This window comes from Dermochelys coriacea, chromosome 5, assembly GCF_009764565.3.
Source record: "Dermochelys coriacea isolate rDerCor1 chromosome 5, rDerCor1.pri.v4, whole genome shotgun sequence".
NCBI lineage: Eukaryota > Metazoa > Chordata > Testudines > Dermochelyidae > Dermochelys > Dermochelys coriacea.
The window spans coordinates 36,960,284-36,985,261 of record NC_050072.1 but is presented as its reverse complement, the minus strand read 5'-3'; the positions used below and the strand labels follow the sequence as shown (position 1 = coordinate 36,985,261).

At 41.6% G+C, this 24,978-nt stretch overlaps 1 protein-coding gene across 8 annotated transcripts in view; it reads right to left on the bottom strand.

Moving 5' to 3' along the window:
- The window catches only part of GPBP1 (GC-rich promoter binding protein 1), a 60,113-nt gene that overhangs the window by 25,428 nt on the left and 9,707 nt on the right, over window positions 1–24,978 (bottom strand). For all 8 annotated transcript variants that reach the window (XM_038402520.2, XM_038402519.2, XM_043514441.1 and 5 more), the window contains one exon: window positions 4,612–4,731. In XM_038402520.2, coding sequence (XP_038258448.1) covers window positions 4,612–4,674 — 63 coding nt within the window. In that variant the 5' untranslated portion in view covers window positions 4,675–4,731. The remainder of the gene's footprint in view (window positions 1–4,611; window positions 4,732–24,978) is intronic.

Below are 24,978 nucleotides of genomic sequence, written 5' to 3'. Positions count from 1 at the left end.
TGTATTCTTCAAGGGCAGAATAACATCTGAACTTTTACAAGATCTTTTTTGTGCCTGTACCAATAGGGGTCGCTGCACAATCAACAGCATCTGTAGTCTGAACAATCTTCCCTACAAGAATTCTGTACATGCAATGGCAATGAAAACTGGTAATCCACATACTCAGTGATCATAGTGATGAAGATGACAATAAATGTTGTCTAGAAATGTCACCAGCATTACTACATTTCAATGATACCTGTCCAAATTTATTATTTGATTTTGTTTTACCCTTTAGATTGTTGTTCTGTTGCTTTGAGATCAAAGAAATCCAACTGTATGGCTTGAAATAATACAATCTTTAACAGAAATGCATGCAACGTGGTCATTTTAATGCATGTGTATCATTGTTTATCTAAGGTAACAGCACCACTTGACAACTCCACATATAAGCTTTCAAATGGTGTAATATGGCACGTGTGGGTAAAGATGGTAAATTAAGTCAACCAAATTGGTGGTGTCTGCCACTCACCTAAAGGCTGTTCTGTTTGGGGCCACCTCTTTGGACACTGTACTTTAAGCCTCCAGAATGAAAGGTCTCTAGGCACACTCTTGCATGCATGCTATTATATTCTCAGATAACCCAACTGTCATGCTGTAGAAGGCAATTTGGGTAGCTCCAGACAAAACTGGTAATTTGTTGTGCAAGTAACTAGTTTGCCAACTCATAATCAGAAGCACAACTGTCCACATTTCTGCATGCCTATCTTTCTGAAATTCAGATGCTAGACTGCTAATATTGGCAACAAGCTTTAATTTTCTTAAATCAGGTAAACAATAGAGGCAGCTACAATCAAGTTTTGAAGTTTGGAGTTTTTTCAGGAAAAATGTCAAGTTCAAACCAGGAACTCCCTTCCCACCACCACCTACAATGCTTCCTCCCTCTTTTCCTTAAAATATGCTCTCACAACTCACTTCAAGCTTGCCTGAACACAGTGAAATTCAATCAAGCCAATGATGATGATCAAACTTTTTTTTAGAACCATCTAGATGCATACATCCACCTCCCAAACCACCATACTTATCTTGTCCATTGTATTAACTATTCTATTCCCCAGAATCAACTTTCAATTAATTGTAGTGTCTAGCTCAGTGGTCTCCAAACTTTTTACACCCAAGATCACTTTTTGAATTTAAGGGCAACCCAGGATCTACCCCACCCACTCCCCAAAGCCCCGCCCACTCCATTCCCCCCTCCCTCCCATATCACTCCCTCACACTCACTTACTTTCACCTGGCTGGGACAAGGGGTTGGGGATCAGGAGGGGTGTGTGGGCTCTGGGATGGAGCCCAAGGGGCTCGTAGTGTGGGAGGAAGCTCTGCACTGAGCCTGGGGTGGGGGTTGGGGTGCAGGAGGGTGTATGGGTTGCTGGCTCCAGGAGGGGGCTCAGGGCCGGGGTGCAGACTCTTGCTGGGCAGCACTTACTGCAGGCGACTCCCGGTCAGTGGCGCATCGAGACTAAGGTCTACCTGCCCTGGCCCCATGCTTCTCCTGGAAAGGGCCAATGCCCCTCTGCAGCCCCTGGGAGGGAGGCCAGGGGACACATGGCTCTGTGCACTGCCCCTCTGCAGGCACCACCCCCAAAGCTCCCATTGGCCACAGTTCCCCGTTCCCGGCCAATGGAAGCTGCAGGGGTGGTGCTTGCAGGCAGGAGCATTACAACAAGACCCCTGTCCATCCCCCCCTCCAACCCTCAGGGCCATGCTGGCTGCTTCTGGGATTGGCATGAGGTCGTAGCAGGCAGGGAGCCTGCCTTATCAGCAGCCCTGCTACACTGCCAGAATAGTGATCCATGGGAGAGTCCCCAGGATCAGCCAGTTGTTTGCGATCGACGGGGTGGGGACCACTGGTCTAGCTGTTATGGTTGTGCCAAAAACCTTGAAAACCTGAACCAAGTGTAACCAATGCAAAGATGTCAGGAGACTGGGAAAAAAAGAAAAGCTCTAAAATGTTAAAGGAAAGGAGAGGGATGACCAAATGAAGATCTACAATCTAACCTGAGTAACTACTTGTTTTGGTACCACAAGTGGCTAGGCTTGGGAGAATACCCACCTAGTTATGCTTTTTCCCCCCCAATCAAGCAGCAGCCAAGGCCAAGCAGGGCTAAGGAGTTCAATAAAGCTCAAGAGTGTATTCAAACCTCAGTGACTGAAACTGAAGCCCAGCAAGCATTCGCTGTAAAATGTACATCCTCATTCTGGAGTCTCAAGTGGGGGGGACTCTGCCGCTCCCCTCCCCTATGTGACTCTAAAAAATACAGGTGTCCTATTTATTGGTGAAACATTACAACAAATAAAAAAAACATATCGGAGGGATAATATTTAAAATTCAAAATGTTTGGGAAAGCAAGAAAAGTGTTGCTGTTACTATTCTCCTTCCAGAGTTATAAATTGAACCTTGGAACAGGCTGCCAGGAAATAACTTATCACCACCAGGGGGAACTGCATTTGTTGTATTACTGATAACCAGTACATACAGACAGACAGCAATTGTAGAAGGTAGCTTCAGGTCTCGTTTATACATTCCTACATAAAGAGCTTGTAATACTGCATTTAAATGAAATTAAAGGAATTTGATTTTTTCTGTCCTTTGGGCATTTCAGCCTTGGCATTCAAATAAAGAATGTAGTAATGTACATGAGTCTCAAACCTCTACTCAAATTATTAAATGGACAGTAACTGCCAGATAATAGAGCTTGGCTGATAGACAACCTGGTACATCTAAAGACAATTAAAGAGTAAATATAAACTCAGTATGTTTCTCCAAATACTGTAGCTCAAAAGTTCCTTTAGCTGTGCAATTAACTCTTCAGTAAGTTTTAACAAACTCCCTCTTAACTGGCTAAATATTAATGATCCCTTTATTTAAAAGGAAGCGTCAGTCCCATGTAAAATAATTAATCTATAAATATTTTATATAGAAGTTCAAACAATACAAGCATCTAATCTGCTGAAATTAATTTGTGCATATACAAAGTCAGGCAGTTCACATTTTCACCACACGATGGTGCTAACGCTCTGTCAAGCTTGTGTTGGAGACAAAAGTAACAGTTTTGTAATCACAAAAAGAAAAGGAGTACTTGTGGCACCTTAAGAGACCAACAAATTTATTTGAGCATAAGCTTTCGTGAGCTACAGCTCACTTGTAATCAGGATCTCTACTGTTAATATCTGAAAATTGAGAAGTTGTCTGGCACTCCATTCTTCAAACAAAAAAACTGATATTTAAGAACATGGGAGAAGAAAGCTTGTTGCTTTACAAAGTAATACAGTTGTCTTGCAAAAGTCATTGAGGTTTACCAGCCTAGGTATGAAAAATTCTTTACTGAACTGTTTTTATTTATTTGGGGGAGGGGTTGGTGAGGGGGGGAGAGAAGCAGAGGAACAACAACCTATCACCCTCAAAAAGAAACTCCCAGCAATAGGTCAGGTCACATTTAGCCTACCTGTAACATGGATCATGCACATTCAGACAATGTTCACAGAACCCTGACTTCTTGGTGTTGGGTTCTCCCAGTGCTAAACGTATTTTGTATTAGTACTCAGGTTAGCTATTAAGTAAAGAGATTTCTGACAATGATGCATTAGCTAGAAAGAAATACTGCCAAAAGGTACTGGTGAAAAAAAAAAAAAAAAAAAAAAATTTTGGTTCTTCAAAAAGAGCTTAAACAGAACATACTCTAAACATATCTAGTTTAAGTGATCATACTTGTAGCATTAGGTAGATACACCTGCACGCTGCAAAAACTCCAGACTTTCTCCAAGTCCTGGGTGTTTGAATTCTTGATTATCTATTTTCTTTATAGAAACCATAATTAAAAATAACCTGACACCATAGGAGCTTGTAGCTCCTGGAATCTGAAGGACCTTGACACTGTAGCTCACCATAAAGCATCAGACAAGAGTTCAAGTCTGCCATATCAAAATCCTAAATAAAGATCTTGTTTATAAGCAATTAGAAGGTGAAAGAGCTGCTGCTAGTTAGGATCTCCAGAAAAATACTTCACCTCTTGCTAATCTGTACTTTTGGTTTCAAACTAAGAGCTACCCTCGTGACTGCTCGGCCTAGGTGACTGCCTATATGGAAATCAGGAAATTGGGATCAGAAGTGGAAGATGTGGTTACGTTTAGACAACCATTCCTGTTCCTAAATTTTATGGTCTCATCCTAAGTCCAGTATTGAACATTGCATAAAGACCATAACACAGAAAGCAGCCTGTAAATAAAGCTGCAAGATCCACAGAATGCATTCCACCTTACTATTACTTTTCTTCCCTTTTTTTCCTTCAATTTAATGACTTTACCACAGGAGAATTTGAAGTCACATGATTACCATGCAACTGTCATTGTTATGAAAGAAAACTCAAGATATAAAAGGCTGAACATTAGAGAAGATTTCAGTCATGCCAGAAATCTGGCTTTTTCTACTGGAAGTTGCTACTTAATAATGATGACAGAACAAGTACACCAACGGAGGGGGCTAAAAAATAAATATCTTTACAAGTATGATAGAGGCAACTTCAAGTTTCTTAGGATATCCTTGTATATTCAGAAGGACTTCAGAAAAGGTACCTTTGTTGATGATGGCGGAGTAGGAAAATTAAGCCAGGCTGGAGCAAAGTCATGCTGCGCCATTTAGGTCCAGTCTCTCCAAATCGGTGAAACAAGGCTTCAGCACCTCATGGCAAGTCCCTGTCATTTGGAAAAAGTGGATACATTTTAGACTTGTATCTTAACAGGATGATGCATAATTTTGTCTCATTTCCAACCATGCCTCAATTTTCCTGATACTACTTTCAAGAACAAATCTACTCCCACCCTTTAATATCAGAGTTCCTCAAACATTAGTAACTGCCCTCACAACACCTGTGAAGTAGGTAAGTATTATTTACAAATATGGAACAAGCAACTGGCCCACGGTCACACAGGAAATCTGTGGCAGAATCAGCTCCTACATCCCAGTTCAAGACCATCCTTCCTCAAAGAATTTTTCAAATCTGAGTTTCTACAGTTAGGCCTCTAAATCCATATTTAGACATCTAATAAAGTGGCCTGATATTCAGAGCTGAGAAGCACCCAAAATTCTCACTAGAACCAACGGAAATTGTGGAAGCTCAGCTCCTTCAAAAAGGCAAGCCCCTTGGCTCAAGTATTCTAGAATTAAGTATCTCTGGCTTTGTAAGAATTACAATTTTATCGCAAAAAGAAAAGGAGTACTTGTGGCACCTTAGAGACTAACAAATTTATTAGAGCATAAGCTTTCGTCAGCTACAGCACACTTCATCGGATGCATTTGGTGGAAAATACAGAGGGGAGATTGATATACACACACAGAGAACATGAAACAATGGGTTTATCATACACACTGTAAGGAGAGTGATCACTTAAGATGAGCCATCACCAGCGGGGGGGGGAGGGAGGGAGGAGGAAAACCGTTCATGGTGACAAGCAAGGTAGGCTATTTCCAGCAGTTAACAAGAACATCTGAGGAACAGTGGGGGGTGAGAAATAACTTGGCGAAATAGTTTTACTTTCGTGTAATGACTCATCCATTCCCAGTCTCTATTCAAGCCTAAGTTAATTGTATCCAGTTTGCAAATTAATTCCAATTCAGCAGTCTCTCGTTGGAGTCTGTTTTTGAAGCTTTTTGTTGAAGGATAGCCACTCTTAGGTCTGTGATCGAGTGACCAGAGAGATTGAAGTGTTCTCCAACTGGTTTTTGAATGTTATAATTCTTGACGTCTGATTTGTGTCCATTCATTCTTTTACGTAGAGACTGTCCAGTTTGGCCAATGTACATGGCAGAGGGGCATTGCTGGCACATGATGGCATATATCACATTGGTAGATGCGCAGGTGAACGAGCCTCTGATAGTGTGGCTGATGTGATTAGGCCCTGTGATGGTGTCCCCTGAATAGATATGTGGACAGAGTTGGCAACGGGCTTTGTTGCAAGGATAGGTTCCTGAGTTAGTGGTTCTGTTGTGTGGTGTGTGGTTGCTGATGAGTATTTGCTTCAGGTTGGGGGGCTGTCTGTAAGCAAGGACTGGCCTGTCTCCCAAGATCTGTGAGAGTGATGGGTCGTCCTTCAGGATAGGTTGTAGATCCTTGATGATGCATTGGAGAGGTTTTAGTTGGGGGCTGAAGGTGATGGCTAGTGGCATTCTGTTATTTTCTTTGTTGGGCCTGTCCTGTAGTAGGTGACTTCTGGGTACTCTTCTGGCTCTGTCAATCTGTTTCTTCACTTCAGCAGGTGGGTATTGTAGTTGTAGGAATGCATGATAGAGATCTTGTAGGTGTTTGTCTCTGTCTGAGGGGTTGGAGCAAATGCGGTTATATCGTAGCGCTTGGCTATAGACAATGGATCGAGTGGTATGATCTGGATGAAAGCTAGAGGCATGTAGGTAGGAATAGCAGTCAGTAGGTTTCCGATATAGGGTGGTGTTTATGTGACCATCGCTTATTAGCACCGTAGTGTCCAGGAAGTGGATCTCTTGTGTGGACTGATCCAGGCTGAGGTTGATGGTGGGATGGAAATTGTTGAAATCATGGTGGAATTCCTCAAGAGCTTCTTTTCCATGGGTCCAGATGATGAAGATGTCATCAATGTAGCGCAAGTAGAGTAGGGGCATTAGGGGACGAGAGCTGAGGAAGCGTTGTTCTAAGTCAGCCATAAAAATGTTGGCATACTGTGGGGCCACGCGGGTACCCATCGCAGTGCCGCTGATTTGAAGGTATACATTGTCCCCAAATGTGAAATAGTTATGGGTGAGGACAAAGTCACAAAGTTCAGCCACCAGGTTAGCCGTGACATTATCGGGGATACTGTTCCTGACAGCTTGTAGTCCATCTTTGTGTGGAATGTTGGTGTAGAGGGTTTTTACATCCATAGTGGCTAGGATGGTATTTTTAGGAATATCACCAATGGATTGTAGTTTCCTCAGGAAGTCAGTGGTGTCTCGAAGATAGCTGCGAGTGCTGATAACGTAGGGCCTGAGGAGGGAGTCTACATAGTCAGACAATCCTGCTGTCAGGGTGCCAATGCCTGAGATGATGGGGCGTCCAGGATTTCCAGGTTTATGGATCTTGGGTAGCAGATAGAATACCCAGGTCGGGGTTCTAGGGGTGTGTCTGTGCGGATTTGTTCTTGTGCTTTTTCAGGGAGTTTCTTGAGCAAATGTTGTAGTTTCTTTTGGTAACTCTCAGTGGGATCAGAGGGTAATGGCTTGTAGAAAGTGGTGTTGGAGAGCTGCCTAGTAGCCTCTTGTTCATACTCTGACCTATTCATGACGACGACAGCACCTCCTTTGTCAGCCTTTTTGATTATGTCGTCAGAGTTGTTTCTGAGGCTGTGGATGGCATTGTGTTCTGCATGGCTGAGGTTATGGGGCAAGCGATGCTGCTTTTCCACAATTTCAGCTCGTGCACGTCGGCGGAAGCACTCTATGTAGAAGTCCAGGCTGCTGTTTCGACCTTCAGGAGGAGTCCACCCAGAATCCTTCTTTTTATCGCAGTGAAGTAACCCTTTCAATAACTTCTCATTAGAATTTTCTCAGTAGAAGTTAAATATAAAGTTCGTGGAGATTAAATTTTTGTATCATCAAAAGGAATACTGTCAAATAAAGGCCATGAGATACTAAAAATTAAATCACTGAATCAACTACATACCCTATGTATTTTTTTACTCCAGAATTAGCTAATGAGCAACCACAGAAAGAACACACTAACATACATTAATTGAGAACACAAAATTGTATTTTCATACTACTTCATGATTCAAACATTTGTCATTTAAAGTGACTCACTGTTTGAGTATTTGCAAATGTGAGAAAGTACAAGAGTTTGAATATAATATTGGAGAAAAAAGCCTCAAGATAGTTCCTAAAATGAACAAAATAGTCCATTTAGTGCTGTCTATACCAGGTGTTAGGTCGGTTCAACTGCATTGCTGTGAAAAATCCACACCCTTGCGCAATGTAGTTATACTTATCTAATTTGCTAGTGTAGATCAGGCCTCAGTCGCTATGTCCCAATGCTTGTGAAAGAAAGTGGACAGGTTTTGGGCTTAGACAAAATTGCTGATCCCTAGAGATATACCCTGCATTAGAAAAAATACGTACTGCCCAGCACAGTAGGCTGACAGCAACCTCTGGTGGCAAGTCAGAGGCCATTTAAAAAAAAAAAAAATCAGCCAGAGCAGAGTCAGGACCAGGGTGCTGAAAGATGGGGGGGAAGAAAAACTTTCCTCCCTTAGGATCACAACTCACATCTGGAACCCCTGTTTTACACCACATTACACTCTACAAACAACTAATCATCAAGCAAACACTAGACACAATAGCATACTACATAGCATATGGCCAGTAACTCAACTGCAACAGCAAATGGGATAGAAAAGACAACATGCTAACATCTTAGGTTAACAGAGCTACTGAATACATGTCCTGGAACGAACAGTGTGCAAGCTTTAGTTAAAGAATGACATAAAATATCAGTTTAAGTATGTTCTGTTGGAATCTTAAACAGAAAAAAAAAGTTAAATGAATGTTTGCTCATGCACTGGAATATTAGGGCACCAAATTAAGGTCTGAGTTTTCTCACTGTTCAGTACAACAGTAACAGCATATTAATTTTAGGGTTAAAAAAAGAATTTAGAGAGTGTATTATTCTCTGAAATCTAAAGCTACTAAGCACAAACTACTGTATTCTATACCAATATAGGTACAGAATATAATTATTTTGTGAGAATGTAATCAAGGTATTTTTTGGAAAAAATTAGACATGCAGATGGTTGCTGGCAGGGGAAAGGCATTTTAGGAGGGGGAGAATAGGGGTCAGAAGTTTGGGGCTTCACTAAGGAAAGAAAGATAATTGGGGATGGGTGAGGGGGTTGGAGGACTCCGATGGCTGGCAGGTGGTAAGTGGGGGAGTAAAGGGCAGGGACACCTGTCAGCCTAACATTCTACTCATGTGCGTACCAGGATCTGGGGAGTCTTAAGCCCCTCTCCCTACCCCCTTTGTGAGCTGGGATATGGAGGGGCCTTTCCTCTCCAGGGTGCCTGAGCACCCCCCCATGTGTATGCCAAGATCTGGGGACCCCAGCCCATCTATCGGGGTCTAACTCCCGCTCATGCAAGCCAGGTTTGGGGTTAACAGGGGATTGCCTTTTGGCAGGGGATCTGAGCCCCTCTTCCTATCCCCCTCAGGTGAACTGTAATCTGTCCCCCAAGGGAGTCTGAGCCCTGCTTCCTACCCCACCGTGTGTGTCAGGATCTGGAAGGACCCTGGACCCTCTCCATCTGTGTGAGCCTGACCCCACCTCCCACCCCCATCATGTGAGCCAGGTTTGGGTGAGCTTGCCCACTTACTGGGGGGGGGTCTGAGCCCTGCTCTCTACTCCCATGTAAGCCAGGATCTAGGAAGCCTGCTCCTCTGTATGGTAAGTTTAGGCCTTGTGTACCCTACAAAGTTTTGTCGGCAAAAGATGCCTTTTGCCAACAAAACAGAAGATATGTACACACTATAAAGCTACTCTTGGCAGCAAAACTTTGCTGTTTTGCAGATAAAACCAAATCACCTCAATGAGAGGCATAAAGCTTTTTGCAGCAAAGTTAAAGCGACAAAGCATCACTGTAGACACCGCTGTTTGTTTTGTCAACAGAACTGGCTTCTGCTAGTATCCCACAATGCCTGCTGTGACTGCTCTGCTCACTGTTTTGATCTCTGCTGCCCTTCAAGCATGCACCCCTCCCCTTCCAAAGCTCCAGAAGTATCCGACAGCTGGGCGTACTGCTCCCTTTGGGGAACAAAGAGCAAACCGTTAACGTGGAACGCTCCTATTTTGTCCTGCACTAGGAAAGGCAGGCAGACTGCTGCTGCAGGGAGAGGGAGGAAGGGAATGGGACTGCTGTGCTGCTTTGACATTCCTCAGCATGGAGAGCTCACAGAGCTGCTCAGGATGCAACTTCCAGCAGCTGAGGAAGCTGTGGGAGAACTGAGGGAATCACAGGACCATAGGCAGGCAGAACAGGCTGCTTCGGGAGAGACACTGTGCAGAGCAGAGCCGGGGGCTGACGTGCGGAGATGTCCCCCTTCCCCTGCCTCTGGATAGGTCAGCCAGCCTGCTGTCCCCCCACCCCATCCCAGACACACCACTCTCCTCTCCCTCACCCTCCCACAGAAGTTGAAAAAGCAGCTGACAATCTACTGGGATGGATTGGAAGGATGGGATTGAGAAACCTACATCTTGTGACGCTGTACCTGCCCCATGAGGCACTGCAAGCCCTTCCCAAAGCACCCTGTGGCCAGTTGCATAGTGGGATAGCTACAACAGTGCACTGCTCTCTGTGTCAATGTTAGCGTGGACATGCAACAGCGGTTTTAAATTAAAGCAGCATAACTTTTGCTGACGAAGCTTTAGAGTGTAGACCAGCCCTCAGAGCATGCACCAAGAACGCATTGCTGACCCTGAGGTGAGGAACAGAGAATGGTCTAGGCATGCATGACATCAAACTCTACAGCACCTGGAGAGAGGTGTGGGGAGGAAGAATAGCAACACCCACTGACATGGAGCAGTTCAGAGACCTGAGAACTATTGTTTCAGGCTGTATTCATCTCCGAGTTCTCATTCATATTGAGAACCCACTTCACACCTCTATGAGCCTCCTATGCTCCTGATGGATATAAAAAGCTGTGTGCTACACCTACCAAGAGTATGGGAGGTGGGGGAGGGGCAAAAACAGACTTGCCATGCAGGGCACAGAATACAGCTTCTTTTCAGAAAATTGTGGTAGCTTTTAAAAGGGAGAGTGATTCCAAGGCCTGGTCCAGCTGGAAATCTGGGTACACCACCACATATACTTGGGGAGAGAGGGAGGAGGATTAGATAAAATAATGTGGTGGGGGACCAGCTGGGAGAACTGCCAGACTGGATGGGACAAGGTTGGTTAGTGGGGCTGAGCAGAAGAGGGAGATAGCTATAGGGCCGTCTCAGTAATCCACTCAACTGCATCTTATCTACAACTCCTACTAACAAGTTTTCTGTTAAAAAACAAACAAAATGGAAAAGAATTGTATTTCCTGGTTTTCTGAAGTCCGAGTTTTGCTGAACTCAAAACATTGTGGAAGGCCACAAGCTGTCACCAGGAAACCCTAACTGCATTAATGAAGTATTTTGCCATTTAATATTTATTTATAAATGAACCAACACAATATAATTTAACAAGAACTCAATGCATATCATTTTTGACAAACAAGGAAATCATTTGCTTCTCCTGCCTCAAATGAGAAGACAGCACTGAGAGCTAGTCCACACTGGCAGCGCTTTAACATGGCTTGTGTAGTTGCAGCACAACAACAAAAAAACCCACACACCACAAGGGGCATAGCTCCAAGTGCTGGTGCACTGTCTACACTGGCGCCTTACAGCACTGAAACTTGCTGCGCTCAGGGGCGGTTTTTTTCCACACCCTGAGCAAGACAGTTGCAGTGCTGTAAAGTGCCAGTGTAGACAAGCCTTAAGAGGATCATCTCCTCTCCCCAACTTCCTCACTCCAGGTAGGCTGACCATTAAAATTTCAGAAAGGCTTATTGCATAGCATGAGATCAGGACCAAATAAAGACCTCTACTACAGGGAACTTGCACTCTAAAAACCAAATATGATGAGAACATACAGTTGGCCATTTTTTTTTTGAAGTGTTACATTAGTGCGTGTTAAGTGACAGAAGAGGAAAGGAATGATGTACAATACAGATGCAACTGCATTTTAGATACCAAAAAAACATTTTTCCTGTGTGTAATCATGTGGAGCTACATCTCCCTTATTGTAACTGAACTGCAGATGGAAGAATTGTTTCCAATAAAGTCTTTCATGGTCACATGAACATAAGACAATAAAGCAGCCTAACATGGAAGTACAATGAAATCAGGAAAATGTGAACTCATATCTACAAGTTTACTGCAAATTACTTTAGAAATACTTATGGTCTGTTAGCATACACTTAGCTTTGCATTCCTAACGTCTCTATGTCCATCAACACAGCCTGACACACCTGATGATCAGACATACGTAGTAGGCCCTCAGACTAGATAGCTACTTTCTGAGGTAAACTGAAAGTGGGGGTTATGGAGATATTAACATGATTCCTGCTGCATACTTGCTACCTGAGGACCTCCCCTCCCCCCCCATTTCATTCTTTTCACTACCTTTTTTTGCACGTTTCTTAGACCTTTGATTTACAATCTAGTTGAATTTGCTAAAAATGCAACCTCAAAACATATGCCAACAAAAAATAAAACCACACAATCAGTTATTGCTTAGATTAGATCAAGTTGTATATCAAAGTTCTTATGTATAACTGCCCAGATCACTCCTAATATACTTGTATTAACATTTAAATTTATTGAAGCTATTTAAACTCCAGGCACGGTGGGACATGCCTGTAATCCCAGATACTTGGGAAGCCAAGGCTGGAAGGTCACTTGAGCTCAAGGGTTTTGTGCTGTGGAGAGCTATGCCAATTCCCTTAAAGCTGAACCCACTGTGGTCACTCAACATCAGATGAGTTTTTATAGTAGGAAGCTTTTTTTTTTTTTAAATCAGTTATAAAGTACCTGAAAACAAAACTTTTTAGCTAAAATTGACAATTATTTGTACTTCTACAGCACCTTTCCCTTTCAAGAATATCAAAAGTACTGTAAAAAAATTAAGCCTTACAACATTTGTGTAAAGCAGACAAGTATGTTTTGTTTCTTTTTATTTTAAAGACAGCTGAGAAAAATGAGGCACAGAAGAATTACATGAATTAGAGGTCAGATGAGTTTTGTGGAGACACTGGGAACAGAATCTAAATTAGATCTCCTTACTTCCAGAATTGTGCATAAACCATAAAAGATCATCCTTCCTCTGAGGTGGTATCTCAGTCACTTGTGATAGTATATACTGAAAAATGTTCAATTCAACTGGTTTGGTAAGGAAGAATAACTGGATGGGAGTATTTCTAGGGAGATTCCACAGAGACTGGTACTAGACTTGGTTCTATTCAACATTTGAATCATCAGATCATCTGAAAGTAAACATAAAAGTCACTGCTGATTTGCAGATGACAAATATTGGCAAAATGGTAAATAATGAGGACAGGCCAGTCAAAGCACTCTGAATCACTTGGTAAGCTTGGCCTATTCAAGCAAAATGTGTAATTTTGCATTTGGCTGTATTAAAACACATTCAGGAACAAGGAATTCAGGTAATACCAACAGTAGAGTGCCTGTACCCTGGAAAGCAGACACTCTGAAAAGGATCCATGGGTCACAGTGGACGTGCAATTGAATATGAGGTCCCAGATCGATGCTGTGGCACATAGGGGTAACATGATCCTTGGACATATACACAGGGGAGTAGGAACAGGAAGGGATTTTACCTTTGTATATGGCATTGTTGAGGCCAATGTTAGAATACTGCATATAGTTAAAACTATGACATGAGAAAAGGATGTTGAAAATTGGAGAGGGTTAGAAGAGACTAAATTGATATGGAGCCCAGAAAAAAAGCCTTAAAGTGAGGCCCCCTCTACACTACAAACACTTTGTTGGTATAGCTATACTGGCAGAGGCCCTCAGAGTATACGCAGCTTATACCAATAAATGGTATTTTTCTGTCATCTTAAGACTTGTCTAAACTTAAAAAACACTACAGCCGTACAGCTGTAGTGCTTCAGCGTAGACAATACCTATGCCAACAGGCACTTTCCCTTTGGCATAGGTAATCCACTCCCTGAGAAACGGTAGCTAGGTTGATGGAAGAACTGTTCCATTGACTTAGGGCTTGGCTACACTTGTGAGTTAGAGCACATTAAAGCAGCCCCGGGTGCCCTAGCTTACTACCCGCCCACACTGGCAAGGCACGGAGAACGCTCTGACTCCATGGCTAGAGCGCTCCTGGTACTCCGCCTCGGCGAGAAGATTAACATTTGCTGTGTCTTGACTGAAATGCCCGGGCGTCAGTGTGAACAAGGTGTTTCATTACTGCACTCTGATCAGCCTCCGGAAAAGTCCCATAATCCCCTTATGTCAAGTGGCCACTCTTGTCATAGTTTTTGAATCGCTGTAGGAATGCGGATATGCCCTTTGAAAGCTCCATTTCTGACAGCCAGCTGCTTATCTGCTCCGAGACAAAGCAAGCATTAGTGTGGAATGCTGTGAGAGAGAGAGGCGGGGGGAAGGGGGTGGGGGAGTCTGCTGCTGTCTGAACTTACAAGACAGCATGCTGACATGCTCTCAGCCCTCCCCAAAAACCCACTCTCCCCCAACATACACACACACACACACACACACACACACACACAATACACTTCCTGTCACACTCCACCCCCCTCCCCACATTTGAAAAGCATGTTGCAGTCACATGCATGCTGGGTAGCTGCCCAGAATGCCCCGATCCCAATGCTGCTGCAAGTGCCGCAATTGTGGCCACACCAACGTGCTTGAAGCTGCCAGTGTGGACAGACTGCAGCACTTTCCCTACTGCACCTCTCCAAAGACTGGTTTAACTCAAAGCGCTCTACATCTGCAAGTGTAGCCATGCCCTTAGTGCTGTCTATATGGTTACTGAGGTTGGATTAACAATGGCACTCAGGGGTGTGGATTTTTAAATTGACCTAATCTTCTAATGTAGACCAGGCCTTAGTGAAACCACCACCCTAAATGACATTCCTTATGCCAACAGAAGCACTCTTCTGTCACCATATCCAAGTCTTCATTAGGGGTTTTGCTGGCATAGCTATGCCTGCTGGGGAATGTGTTTTCAACAAGCCTGACCAATACAGCTATGTTAACAAAACTTTGCAGCGTAGATCTGATCTGCGAGACTTAAAGAACTCAGTATGTTTAGCGTTTGAAACAAGTTATCTGTCATCTTTTTTAGAGTGGAAGCTGTGTTAGTCTGTATCAGCAAAACAAGGAGTCCTTGTGGCACCTTAGAGACTTACAAATTTATTTGGGCATAAGCTTTCATGGGCTAGAACCCACTTCATCAGATGCATAGAGTGGAAAATACAGTAGCAGGTATAAATACACAGCGCAGGAAGGATGGGAGTTGCCTTACCAAGTGGGAGGTCAATTTAACAAGACAATTCAATTAACAGTAGGATACCAAGGGAGGAAAAATAGAGATAACTTGATTACAGTTTAAGTACCTTCACTGGAATAAAATATAGGGTGCTATAGTGAAAAGAAGCATAACAAGAACCAATGGCTAGAAGCTCAAGCCAGGCATAATCATATTGAAAATAAAGCACACGTTTTTAAACAGTTAGGGCAATTAACCATTGGAACAAACTCCCAAGAGCAGTGGTAGATTCATCATCTCTTGATATCATTAAGACTGGAGGCCTTTCTAGATATGCTTTAGGCAGTCAAGTTATTGACTTTAGTACAGGGATTACAGTGAAATTTAATGGCTTTGATATACAGGTCAGATTAGATGATCTGATGGTCCCTTCACGAATCCTAGAAATTAAAATCAAGGTTTTCCTTCTGCTTTGATACCAGACTAATTATATAAAGAGCTTTACTTTTAATATTTAAAGGAATATCAGTTTGACTTTTTAAGATGTAATTTCAGCCAGAACACTTTCTAAATAGTAAACCCTAAAACTTCTTAAAATACTATTTTTAAAGAAAAATATTAAGGGTTTTGCCACTTCTGTTTATGCTTATAAGGGATTTGTCAGCAAGGGAGAACCTGACTATTGAAGCTAAACAGCTAAACTAACTAGACACAAAGTGCTCATATACAAAAAGACAAATGAAGTAAGATCCATACTTTCACTAATTCCCTTCAGTTCCCAATTATTACAGGTACTTATAAGCACAGTAGGCAGAAATATTTCATAGAAATTTAATTTTCAAGTTGAGTACATCCCTTTAAACTGAGGTTTGTTAGGTTTAAACAGCAATGTTCTTCTGAAGTTAAGACCACATTAAAGGATAGCCTAATCTTTACTTTTTATGGGATAATTCAAACTTGTTTGTACTGCCCCACTTGCATTTTATAAAAATATTTCCTGAACAGTAAAATTAAACAACCTAAGCCATAAAAAAAATTCTTCACTTTTTGATTGTGGAATATATAAAGTTTTATACAGTGGATTCTATCAACTTCACTATCGGAAAGTTATTTTGACTGTTCTAAGTGGATGTGGGAGAAAGCATGAAATTCATAGCAATGCTTGCTTCTCACATAACTCTGAACTTTCCTCATTATCCTTCCTCCATTAGTCATTCAAATACTAAACCTGTCCCCTTAGCGGACAGGTAAGGGCACACAACGTCATCTCAGAGCTTTCTACTTCCAAGGCAAATCAATGGACAAAATTTACACTGAGTTGCTTCTTAATTTATTTTCTGCTTTTATTATAATTTAAAAATTCTTACTGATTTTCAGAGGAATTCTTATTTTTGAGCTAACAATGTGTATTAATATTCAAGTTGCATTTACGAAATTAAGTTGGCAGTTACATAGGAAGAAAGGCAGACAGACAGAAAGAACATAGAACTGGAGCATTAAATACAAGGAAGAAAAGATTCAGCTGTGAAAACTATGTTATGAAGCCAAGTGCAAGGTTTTCATCATTCACTGAAAATCCATTCTCTTAACTAGCTCAAATTTCAATAAAAATGTATTCTGTTTCTTGCTACAAATAAGGGATATTGGAATATATTAAATAAATTGGAAAAAATATGAAATGCTTGCCTATGCAAGTGTAAATGCAGTGTATTTGCTTAGACACATTTTGAGATTGTGAGGCCTAAAATTATACCTCCCTATGCTTTGATTGTTGGGAGCTGGACACCAAACAATTTTTCTTCACTTGGTCCTGTTTGTGTGCAGAATATTGAAAAGTAAATGAATGTGCACATTACATAACCAAATCCGATTTTTATTGGGGGAGCTTCTATTATATGGTAGGTAGACAGTATGGATAGATATAAAATATGACTACTTCATTCATGTGTAGTCAATGTTCTTTTCAAGAGCCCTCAATTTTCTAGAGCATGCGTGCACACACAGAAAAGTAGCACCATTTTGGGGGGGGGGGGGTTTGACAGGGAATTATCTTGCTATTCTCACATACCAGGAGACACGTCTGCAGCTTGTGCATCTTTTTGTTTAGACAGATGTATAGAAGCTCCTTATCAGTATCTTGTTTTGTACTCATTTACATTAGAAAGTAAAACAAACCCTGCTGTAGAATTTACTCAAGAAGCAAGATTAACACAAAGCATGTCCCAGCTTTAGAACTATTAATAGGAATATACTCCACAATCATAAACCTAAAATCTAGCAATCCTAATAGTCTGCTGCAGTTACATGCCTATACTCAATTTTTTTTGCTGAGAAAGCATGGAAACAATGTTAAGGAAACAAAAGCAGAAACTGAAAAATTGTTTTGCTTATGTTCCAAAATGACCACCTTTCTATAAAATAAGGCCCCTTTTCTTAGAAATAGACAAACCCTGACCTTGTACCAAAAGATACCTCCAAAGCAGTTTGTATGACTTGTTGCTGTCCCAGGTCATAAGTAGATTTGATTTTTTTTTTTTAAAGAAACTAATATGTAAACAAAAGAACGTGAGGAACAGGTTGTTAAAGTTTTAACTTCAGAATACGATAGGGCAAGAATAGATAATACAGGTGGTCAGAAAAAACAAAATATTACTGAACTTTTAAGAGATCTGAAGGAGGACTGTGTTGGATGCTTAGTGCATCGTAACAGATGTCATTCCAGGTGAAGGGAACGGGTGTGGGGGGGAGGGAGGTAAAGATGCAAGAGTGAGAGGACTACATAAACGGGGCAACAAGATCTTTGAGTGGACATGAAGACACAAAGGGGAAAAAAAATAACCAAATTCTTACTAAATAGAGAGTTCTGGGCCCAGCAGTGCAACTCCTATGCAATTAAGTGAATGTGTTTTCATCAAGCGAATTTTACCATTGCAGTTTGATGGAACCAGTGCAAACTACAACCTTCTACAGCATACACTAGTCATCCAGTTTTAAGTCACACGGCAAAACTCCCTACAAGCAAGTAAAAGGCCTGTTGATTGCTTTATCTATCTCAAAATACCATAAACAGTTCCCCATCTTGGCATGTACATATAATAAGCACAATATATCTCATTGGTATATCTGAATTCTTCTTTTGCTTGTTCTGAAAGGTTCTGACTAGCATAAGGAGCCATACATGTGCTGGAAGGGGAAGCTAAACCTTTACACTTCCAGAAGCCATGGCAGAGACAGCAGCTGTCTCTGCACCTGCAAACAGACCAACTCTGATCCTGGAGATCTAGTACTATAAGAGGAGTTTATAGCAATTCTGTGGTTATAACTACCAGTGTCCATTTTAAGTCCTCCTTTTTAGTTGCTTAAAAGTTTATCGAAGTTTAACCATTTGCCTAGACTTTTCCACAGTTGCTCTCTGCCTCAGGATTTTTGTTTATTTATTTTTAAGTTTCATTGAAAACTCCTGTCACTTCTGAAAGTGGTATTAGGTAGCTTTGCCAATTTTATCATGCACCCTACGTGCACTCCCCTGTAAAAACAAAAAAAAAAACAAAAACCCACCTCTTTGAAAAACTCCAGTTCTTCCATGCTTAGAGCGGAAACCTGAAATTTAGCAGGGGGAACAGTCCTGGTGTCAGAGGGGCACTTTTTGCTATCCCCATGAAAACTGCCACATGCAGAAAAGCTTAAGCAGCTTACTACCAAAAGCCCCAAACATGACATCTGCACTGAACAAGTTTAAACCCACACTGTACCCTATCTACCACCTGCATTGAGCATGCTCCAAATCACCACTGAGTCTGTGGCAGGCAAAGCAGAACTATACCTCTGAAAGGTTGGGGTGGGGAAGGGGGTCTGAGGAAGAGAGGGGAGAAGAAAGAAATGCAGCAACCATTTCCCACTTTGGCACAGAGGAAGATTCACAGGATTAGGAAACCAGAAGATCATGAATGAGTTCAGATCTCAACTTCTCCAGACTAGTGGTAGTAAAACAAAAACCATCCATCTAGGAAATCAAATACCAAAAACTACATTAAAAGAATTTGCCAAGTCAATCATTCAAGCCAAAATAAAGGTCACCAGCGCAACCTTAATTCAGACATTTTGCATGCAGGTGATACAATACAGTGCTTAAGTAAATGATCACATACCATTTGTTCAATAGGATCACTGCCTCATTCAGTGCACAGAATTAACAATGAATAAAGCAGAGGATTAAGAGAAAGGATGTTCTCGTGTCTAAAGTATTGGACTAGGGCCAACGAGAGCAGAGTTCTATACCTAACTCTGCCACAGACTTCTTTTAGGATGTTGCGCAAGACTCTGCTAATGCCTATGCACAAAAGGGAAGAGAGAGGAACAGTGCATGGACAACCTTAATTTTGGCTTCTCCTAAGTTGAATATACTTTGCAACCTTAATGTTATTTTAACGTAATTTTTGTATGCAACTTTATTTCCAGCACTGCCTCCTCTGGTTGACACTGTTTCAGAGCAAAATCAATCTCTTTATTGTTTCAATGTCTTAAATCATTTTAATCTTTTGTTTCTTCATTTGTTTTGTTGGGAAAGGGAGAGACTTTTTTTTGGTTCACTAAAATTTCTCTGTCCTGCGTTCCACTCCAAGTTCCAGAGATAAGAGTGATTCAGGCCCAGGTCTCAACACAGAACATCCCTCGGGGCTCCTCTATGACACCACCCAGTTCTTCCCTTCACCTACTCTAATGGGGACACTGGAGAATGTACAATTTTGCAGGTGAAGAGAGAAAGAAGGCAGGTGTTTGCTTGAGCATCATGGTGTGTACTGTGCCTGAAAGGCAGCAGCATGGAATAGCATTTGTGCATCTCGGGTAATGAATGACCCTGTTCTCTCTTTCAGAGGTCTGGTGTTTGGGGAAACATGCCAGATTTCTCTAACCTAGAGAAGGCCCCGATCGTTCATTCAGCCTTTAGGAATAGAAAATGGGGAATGGCTTGCTTTGCTTTCAAATCAAGAGCAATTATGACTCACTTAAGGGTTCTCCTTAAGCTGAGTCAGACTCCTGAGGTTGTAAGCAGCAAAGTCCATGGACCAAGAGAGGGGGGGGAATTGTCTCCTCCTGAGTCACTGAGGCATGGTTACCCAGCTGGTAGGGAGGCTGCACCTTCCTTTTTGAGGCCTGCCAATTCCCTCAATTGAGTCCTGATCTTTTTTAAGGTGGAAGAATCTGTTCTCTACCGATTCTCTTAATTGGATCCAATTACCAGGGTAGCACTACAGAGAACTCAGCCTCTCTGGGACACCTGCCACTAACTTTCCTTTTTTGGAGGCGCTGTTGCCCTCTTCTTCAGGGCTGTGAAAAGCATTAAACCCTGTAATCAAGACCACACAATCCTATATGGTAAGGCTTTGAAAAGCCACCTTACAACCTTTCTGTTGAGAATACCGGGATTCTGGAGTAGATGTTCTACACAATCTCTTTTGTCCACTCCAGGATAGTCTGAAGTCTTGGGATTCATTGCCTCAGGCACTAAGAACTGGCCACTTAGAGCTGTTGGAATGGCAGATGCCACAACAGCAGAGCCACTTCTCTGGCCATTCCCCAAGACGGTTCACAGTGAGGTCACAGGCAATGATGAAGAGCCTCAGCAGCAATGCTCAGGACTATGGAGATCTGATGATTTGATGGGGTAAGCCTATGGGGCTGACCAAGTAACAGGTCGCTTCAAGCTGTTGCCAAGGAAGAGTCCGCAGACATGATATCCTTGAGAGCAATGCCAGAACAGGTGGTCTGTGCATAAAGGCACTAGCAGAATTTTGACTGGAAGACTGAACTGGGAGTCACCAGCCCTTGAAACAGATCAGTAAACTTCTTTTACTGCTGGCTAAAGCTTTTGAAGATACCTGTTCCAAGAGGTTGCTTCCCTCTTGCAATGTCCTTTTTTTCCCCTACTGTCTCTTTTCCAATCTACCCTACTTTTTCCTATGGAATCTCATGATGATTACAACAATCCATGACAGCTCATATGGATGTAGGATATGGCAGGACTGGTCACCTGGGCTACAGACCCTGAAAAACCTGAAAGAAAAACTCCTCTGGGTTTGTAAAAAAAATAATCACTTTGGCAAACAAGGCAAGAAGCATTGGCAGGCTCCAAAAGGATCCAGTGCTATTTGGGTTCAAGAGGGACTTATAAAAGAAGCCTCTAGAGGGGGGAATGAGAAAAGCCTTGAACTCAAAAAGGATATTTTCTGAAAGCTATTGGAGGAGTGACACTTTACTATCACATTATATGAAGTTTTTTATCCACTCCTGTCTGAAGCTTTACCACCACCTATTTTAAAGAATACTGTATCTCTTCACTGCCAAATTGAATGTTTCCAGTAAAGTTATCCATTAGATTCACAAAGGTGATAGCAATAAGGTAGAATTATGCTCTCAAGCTGTGGACTATGGAGTTCCTCCTGCAGTTTCACAGAAATTAAAAATTGTACAATAGGAGTGTTAGAAGAGGTGGTGGTCCACAAAAAGCTCCGAATCTCCCTTCACATAGGTGTTTGGTGTGTCTGGGGCAGCTTTGATATGGATATGGCTGTTTAGGAAGGTTTATTTTTGACAAAGGGTGTTAGGAAATCCTGGGAAATTCTGATGGCACTCCAATTTTCCCTATCTCATGGCAAGAGTCAGAAAACAGGGGGAACCCTCCTGGCTTCTCTCCCGCCATCCCCACTGCTGAGGGAAGAAAAAAAAAAACCACCACACACCCCGGAGTATCTTTGCTGGTGGAGAAAGGAACCAGGAATTGCAGAGGACAGGAAGCAAATGCCAAACACAGGGCATTAAAGTGTCAGACTGGCTCTGCTACCTGTTGATCCAGCTAATTGAAGGAGGCAGACCCAGGAGTTGCAAACTGGTGTCAGCCAGCTGCAAAAATCTGTGCTATGAACTACATATATAAATTGAAGGCATTTAAAGTACAGTTTAGTTAGCAGGCTGCATGGAGGTGGAAAAAAATTCTTTATCCACAGCGATATAGTTCCAATCATATTAGACAAAATTTAACTCTGCTCTCAGAGCTATACTACCAACTCTGATACATACATAATAGTTGGTATACTTATTCAGTGCTTGAATAGACTGTAAGTAAATACAAACACATTACTTTGGACATCTTTCCAGCATCAGTAAGAATAGCAGCTTCAGAACTGAAGACTGACATTAAATGTCAACTGGGGACTGACTAAATCAATCTTCTGCCAGTTAAAACTCACCAGCGCAACAAAACATAAGCAACTTGGTCTAATGGACATGGGCCTGGAGAAACTTGGTATATTCCAAAAAAAAAAAAAAAAAAAAAAAAAAAAAAAAAAAAAAAGAGGAATAAGCTAACAATTAAAAATTGAGTCCTAGTTTCTAAAGTAGTTCCAACAAAAAAAAAAAAAAAAACCTCCACTCCCAGAAATATGATTCACTCTTGTGGTTAGAAATACACCTTTCCTTCTGATCTACCAGGAAAAAGATTGTTTCCTCTTGCTGAACAAAGCTGATTTTGAGGACACTCATTGTTGAAGACTAATATTAGATGCTTTGACAGAGCCTTAATGAAAATGTCAGATTATACCAATAATGAATACCTGCAAGTGTCTTTATAATTCAGAGTATTAAGACAAACCACCTCATTTTTAGACCTTTAGCAATTCTCAGGCTGTTAAAAGATACAACACAGAAAGCAAATGTAAATAAATTCAATCTTCTTGGAAAAAAGATTGTCTAAACATTCATCGCACAATTGGCTGAAATGCTTTTAAGTTTAAAGCAGTTTGTGTGGCTCTATAAGCATGTCAATACATGTTTAAATAGCCTGAAAGACTGACCTAACAATCTACTCTAGGACCAAACCTACCAAACAGAGTGAACACTACCCCTGCCACCACTCTCCAAAGGCTATATGTATTTAATTTCTATCAGCACATCTTCACTCACCAATTCCATACCTAAAACTCAATTCTGTCCATCACCATCATCTCTTAACAGAAGGAGAGCCTTGCAACCTCTATTCTCATTGCTCTCCTGGGTATGCCATAGGCCCCTCCTGCACTCCTCCTCACCTGCATCCTTCCTCTTAGAAATGCAGCAGGCCAGAGATAATTCTGCTCTTTGCCAGTCCCCAACCCATCAGTCCCGTTCTGGGAAGAGAGAAAAGTTACCCTGGGGCCACACTTCTTCCTGCCTTCCCCTTCCATTCGGTGACAAATATAGTGTCAGTGTTGCTCTGCTCCTTCCAGGGTCTTCCCATCCTCAAAAAGAACTGGCTCCAGAGACTGATCTACTCACTCGCTCCCTCCACTAAAGGAGCGGCAGTGGTTGGGCACTTTGTACTCCCCTCCACCCCCTCGCCAGAAAAAGGGACAGTGATTCATCTGCACACCTCAGCACAATCTTCATAAGGAAGACTGCTATTTGCTCGGGGTGACCAAGGTTTTTCAAGGCCTGGTTCCAACAGTGTATGTAAAAATGCTTAATTACAAAATTAAAATCGAACACCTCAACCTTAGAGTGAAGTAAAGTAACAAAAAGCAAGGCTCAGATTTTAATGCCAGAAGGAATCTAATCTGATCTCCTATAAAACACAATCATAAAACTTTATGCAGCGACTCCTGCATTGAGCACAATAACTTGTGGCTGAACTAGAGTAATAACCTTTTAGAAAGGCATCCTAGTGGATTTAAAGACATTATCAAGCGATGACAAAACTACACCCAAACTATTCTGTTATTTTGCCAACACCATTAATTACCCTCGCACTGTTCAAATGTGTCCCTTATTTGACTTTTCCTAGTTTCAACTTCCAGACACAATCCTGTTATGCATTTTCTTATTAGGTTACAGACACCCCCAGTATCAAATCCCTTATTCCTTTGTAGGTTCTGTGATCAAGGTGTCTCAGTCTTCATATTGAGCTCCTCAGGTCTCTCAATGACTAAAAAGTTTGTTTTCCAAAACCTGAATTATTGTAGCTTTTTCTTGAACCCTCTTCAATATTTCAACATCCTTTTAAAAGTGCTGACATTGAAACTGGACATAATATTCTATGAACAATCTCACCAATAGCACATACAGAAGTAACAATAACTTTCTGATCCTGTTTCAAGATTCAGAGTAGCAGCTGTGTTAGTCTGTATTCGCAAAAAGAAAAGGAGTACTTGTGGCACCTTAGAGACTAACAAATTTATTAGAACATAAGCTTTTGTGAGCTACAGCTCACTTCATCAGATGCATTTCAAGATTGAAATTCTGCCCTTAAAATATTACAAATATTACAAATGGTTGGCTTACTAGTTGTAAAGCTCAAGTGCCAGGGTCTCTTTTCAAAGGCCAACTCACTTTCCTTCAAAATATTAACAGACATACCCTGCAACTAATTCGCATTAACTTGAGCTTCATCTCTGGCAACTGAGGATTCAGGTGTTTCAATTTTAAAGGCTGAATAATTTCAGGTCTGAGTAGCATGCATACATAAAGCAAATAAAGTAGAGATCACTGGAAAAGTTAACACGAATAGAAGCAGATGCTTCTAGTACTCTTATTATACAATTTCAAGTTCAGTTGTCTTTCTCCACCTGACCCACTAATACAATGTCCTTCTTAAAACTTTATAGTAAAAGCCATAGGAGAAGTGAGATGTGAACTGCACTAAGATCCTCATAGAAGCTGTGCTCCATTTAAAAGGTGTGTACACATTCCATTTCTTAGCCACAAAAAACACCATCTTAAAAAACAAAGTCATACCAGTATGATATTACAAGCAGTTAATTGAACTCTTCCTTCAAAGAAAAGAAGAGGTGAGGAAACCATGTCAGGCCTAATTTAGATCAGAGGAAGAACATTAGATTACAGAG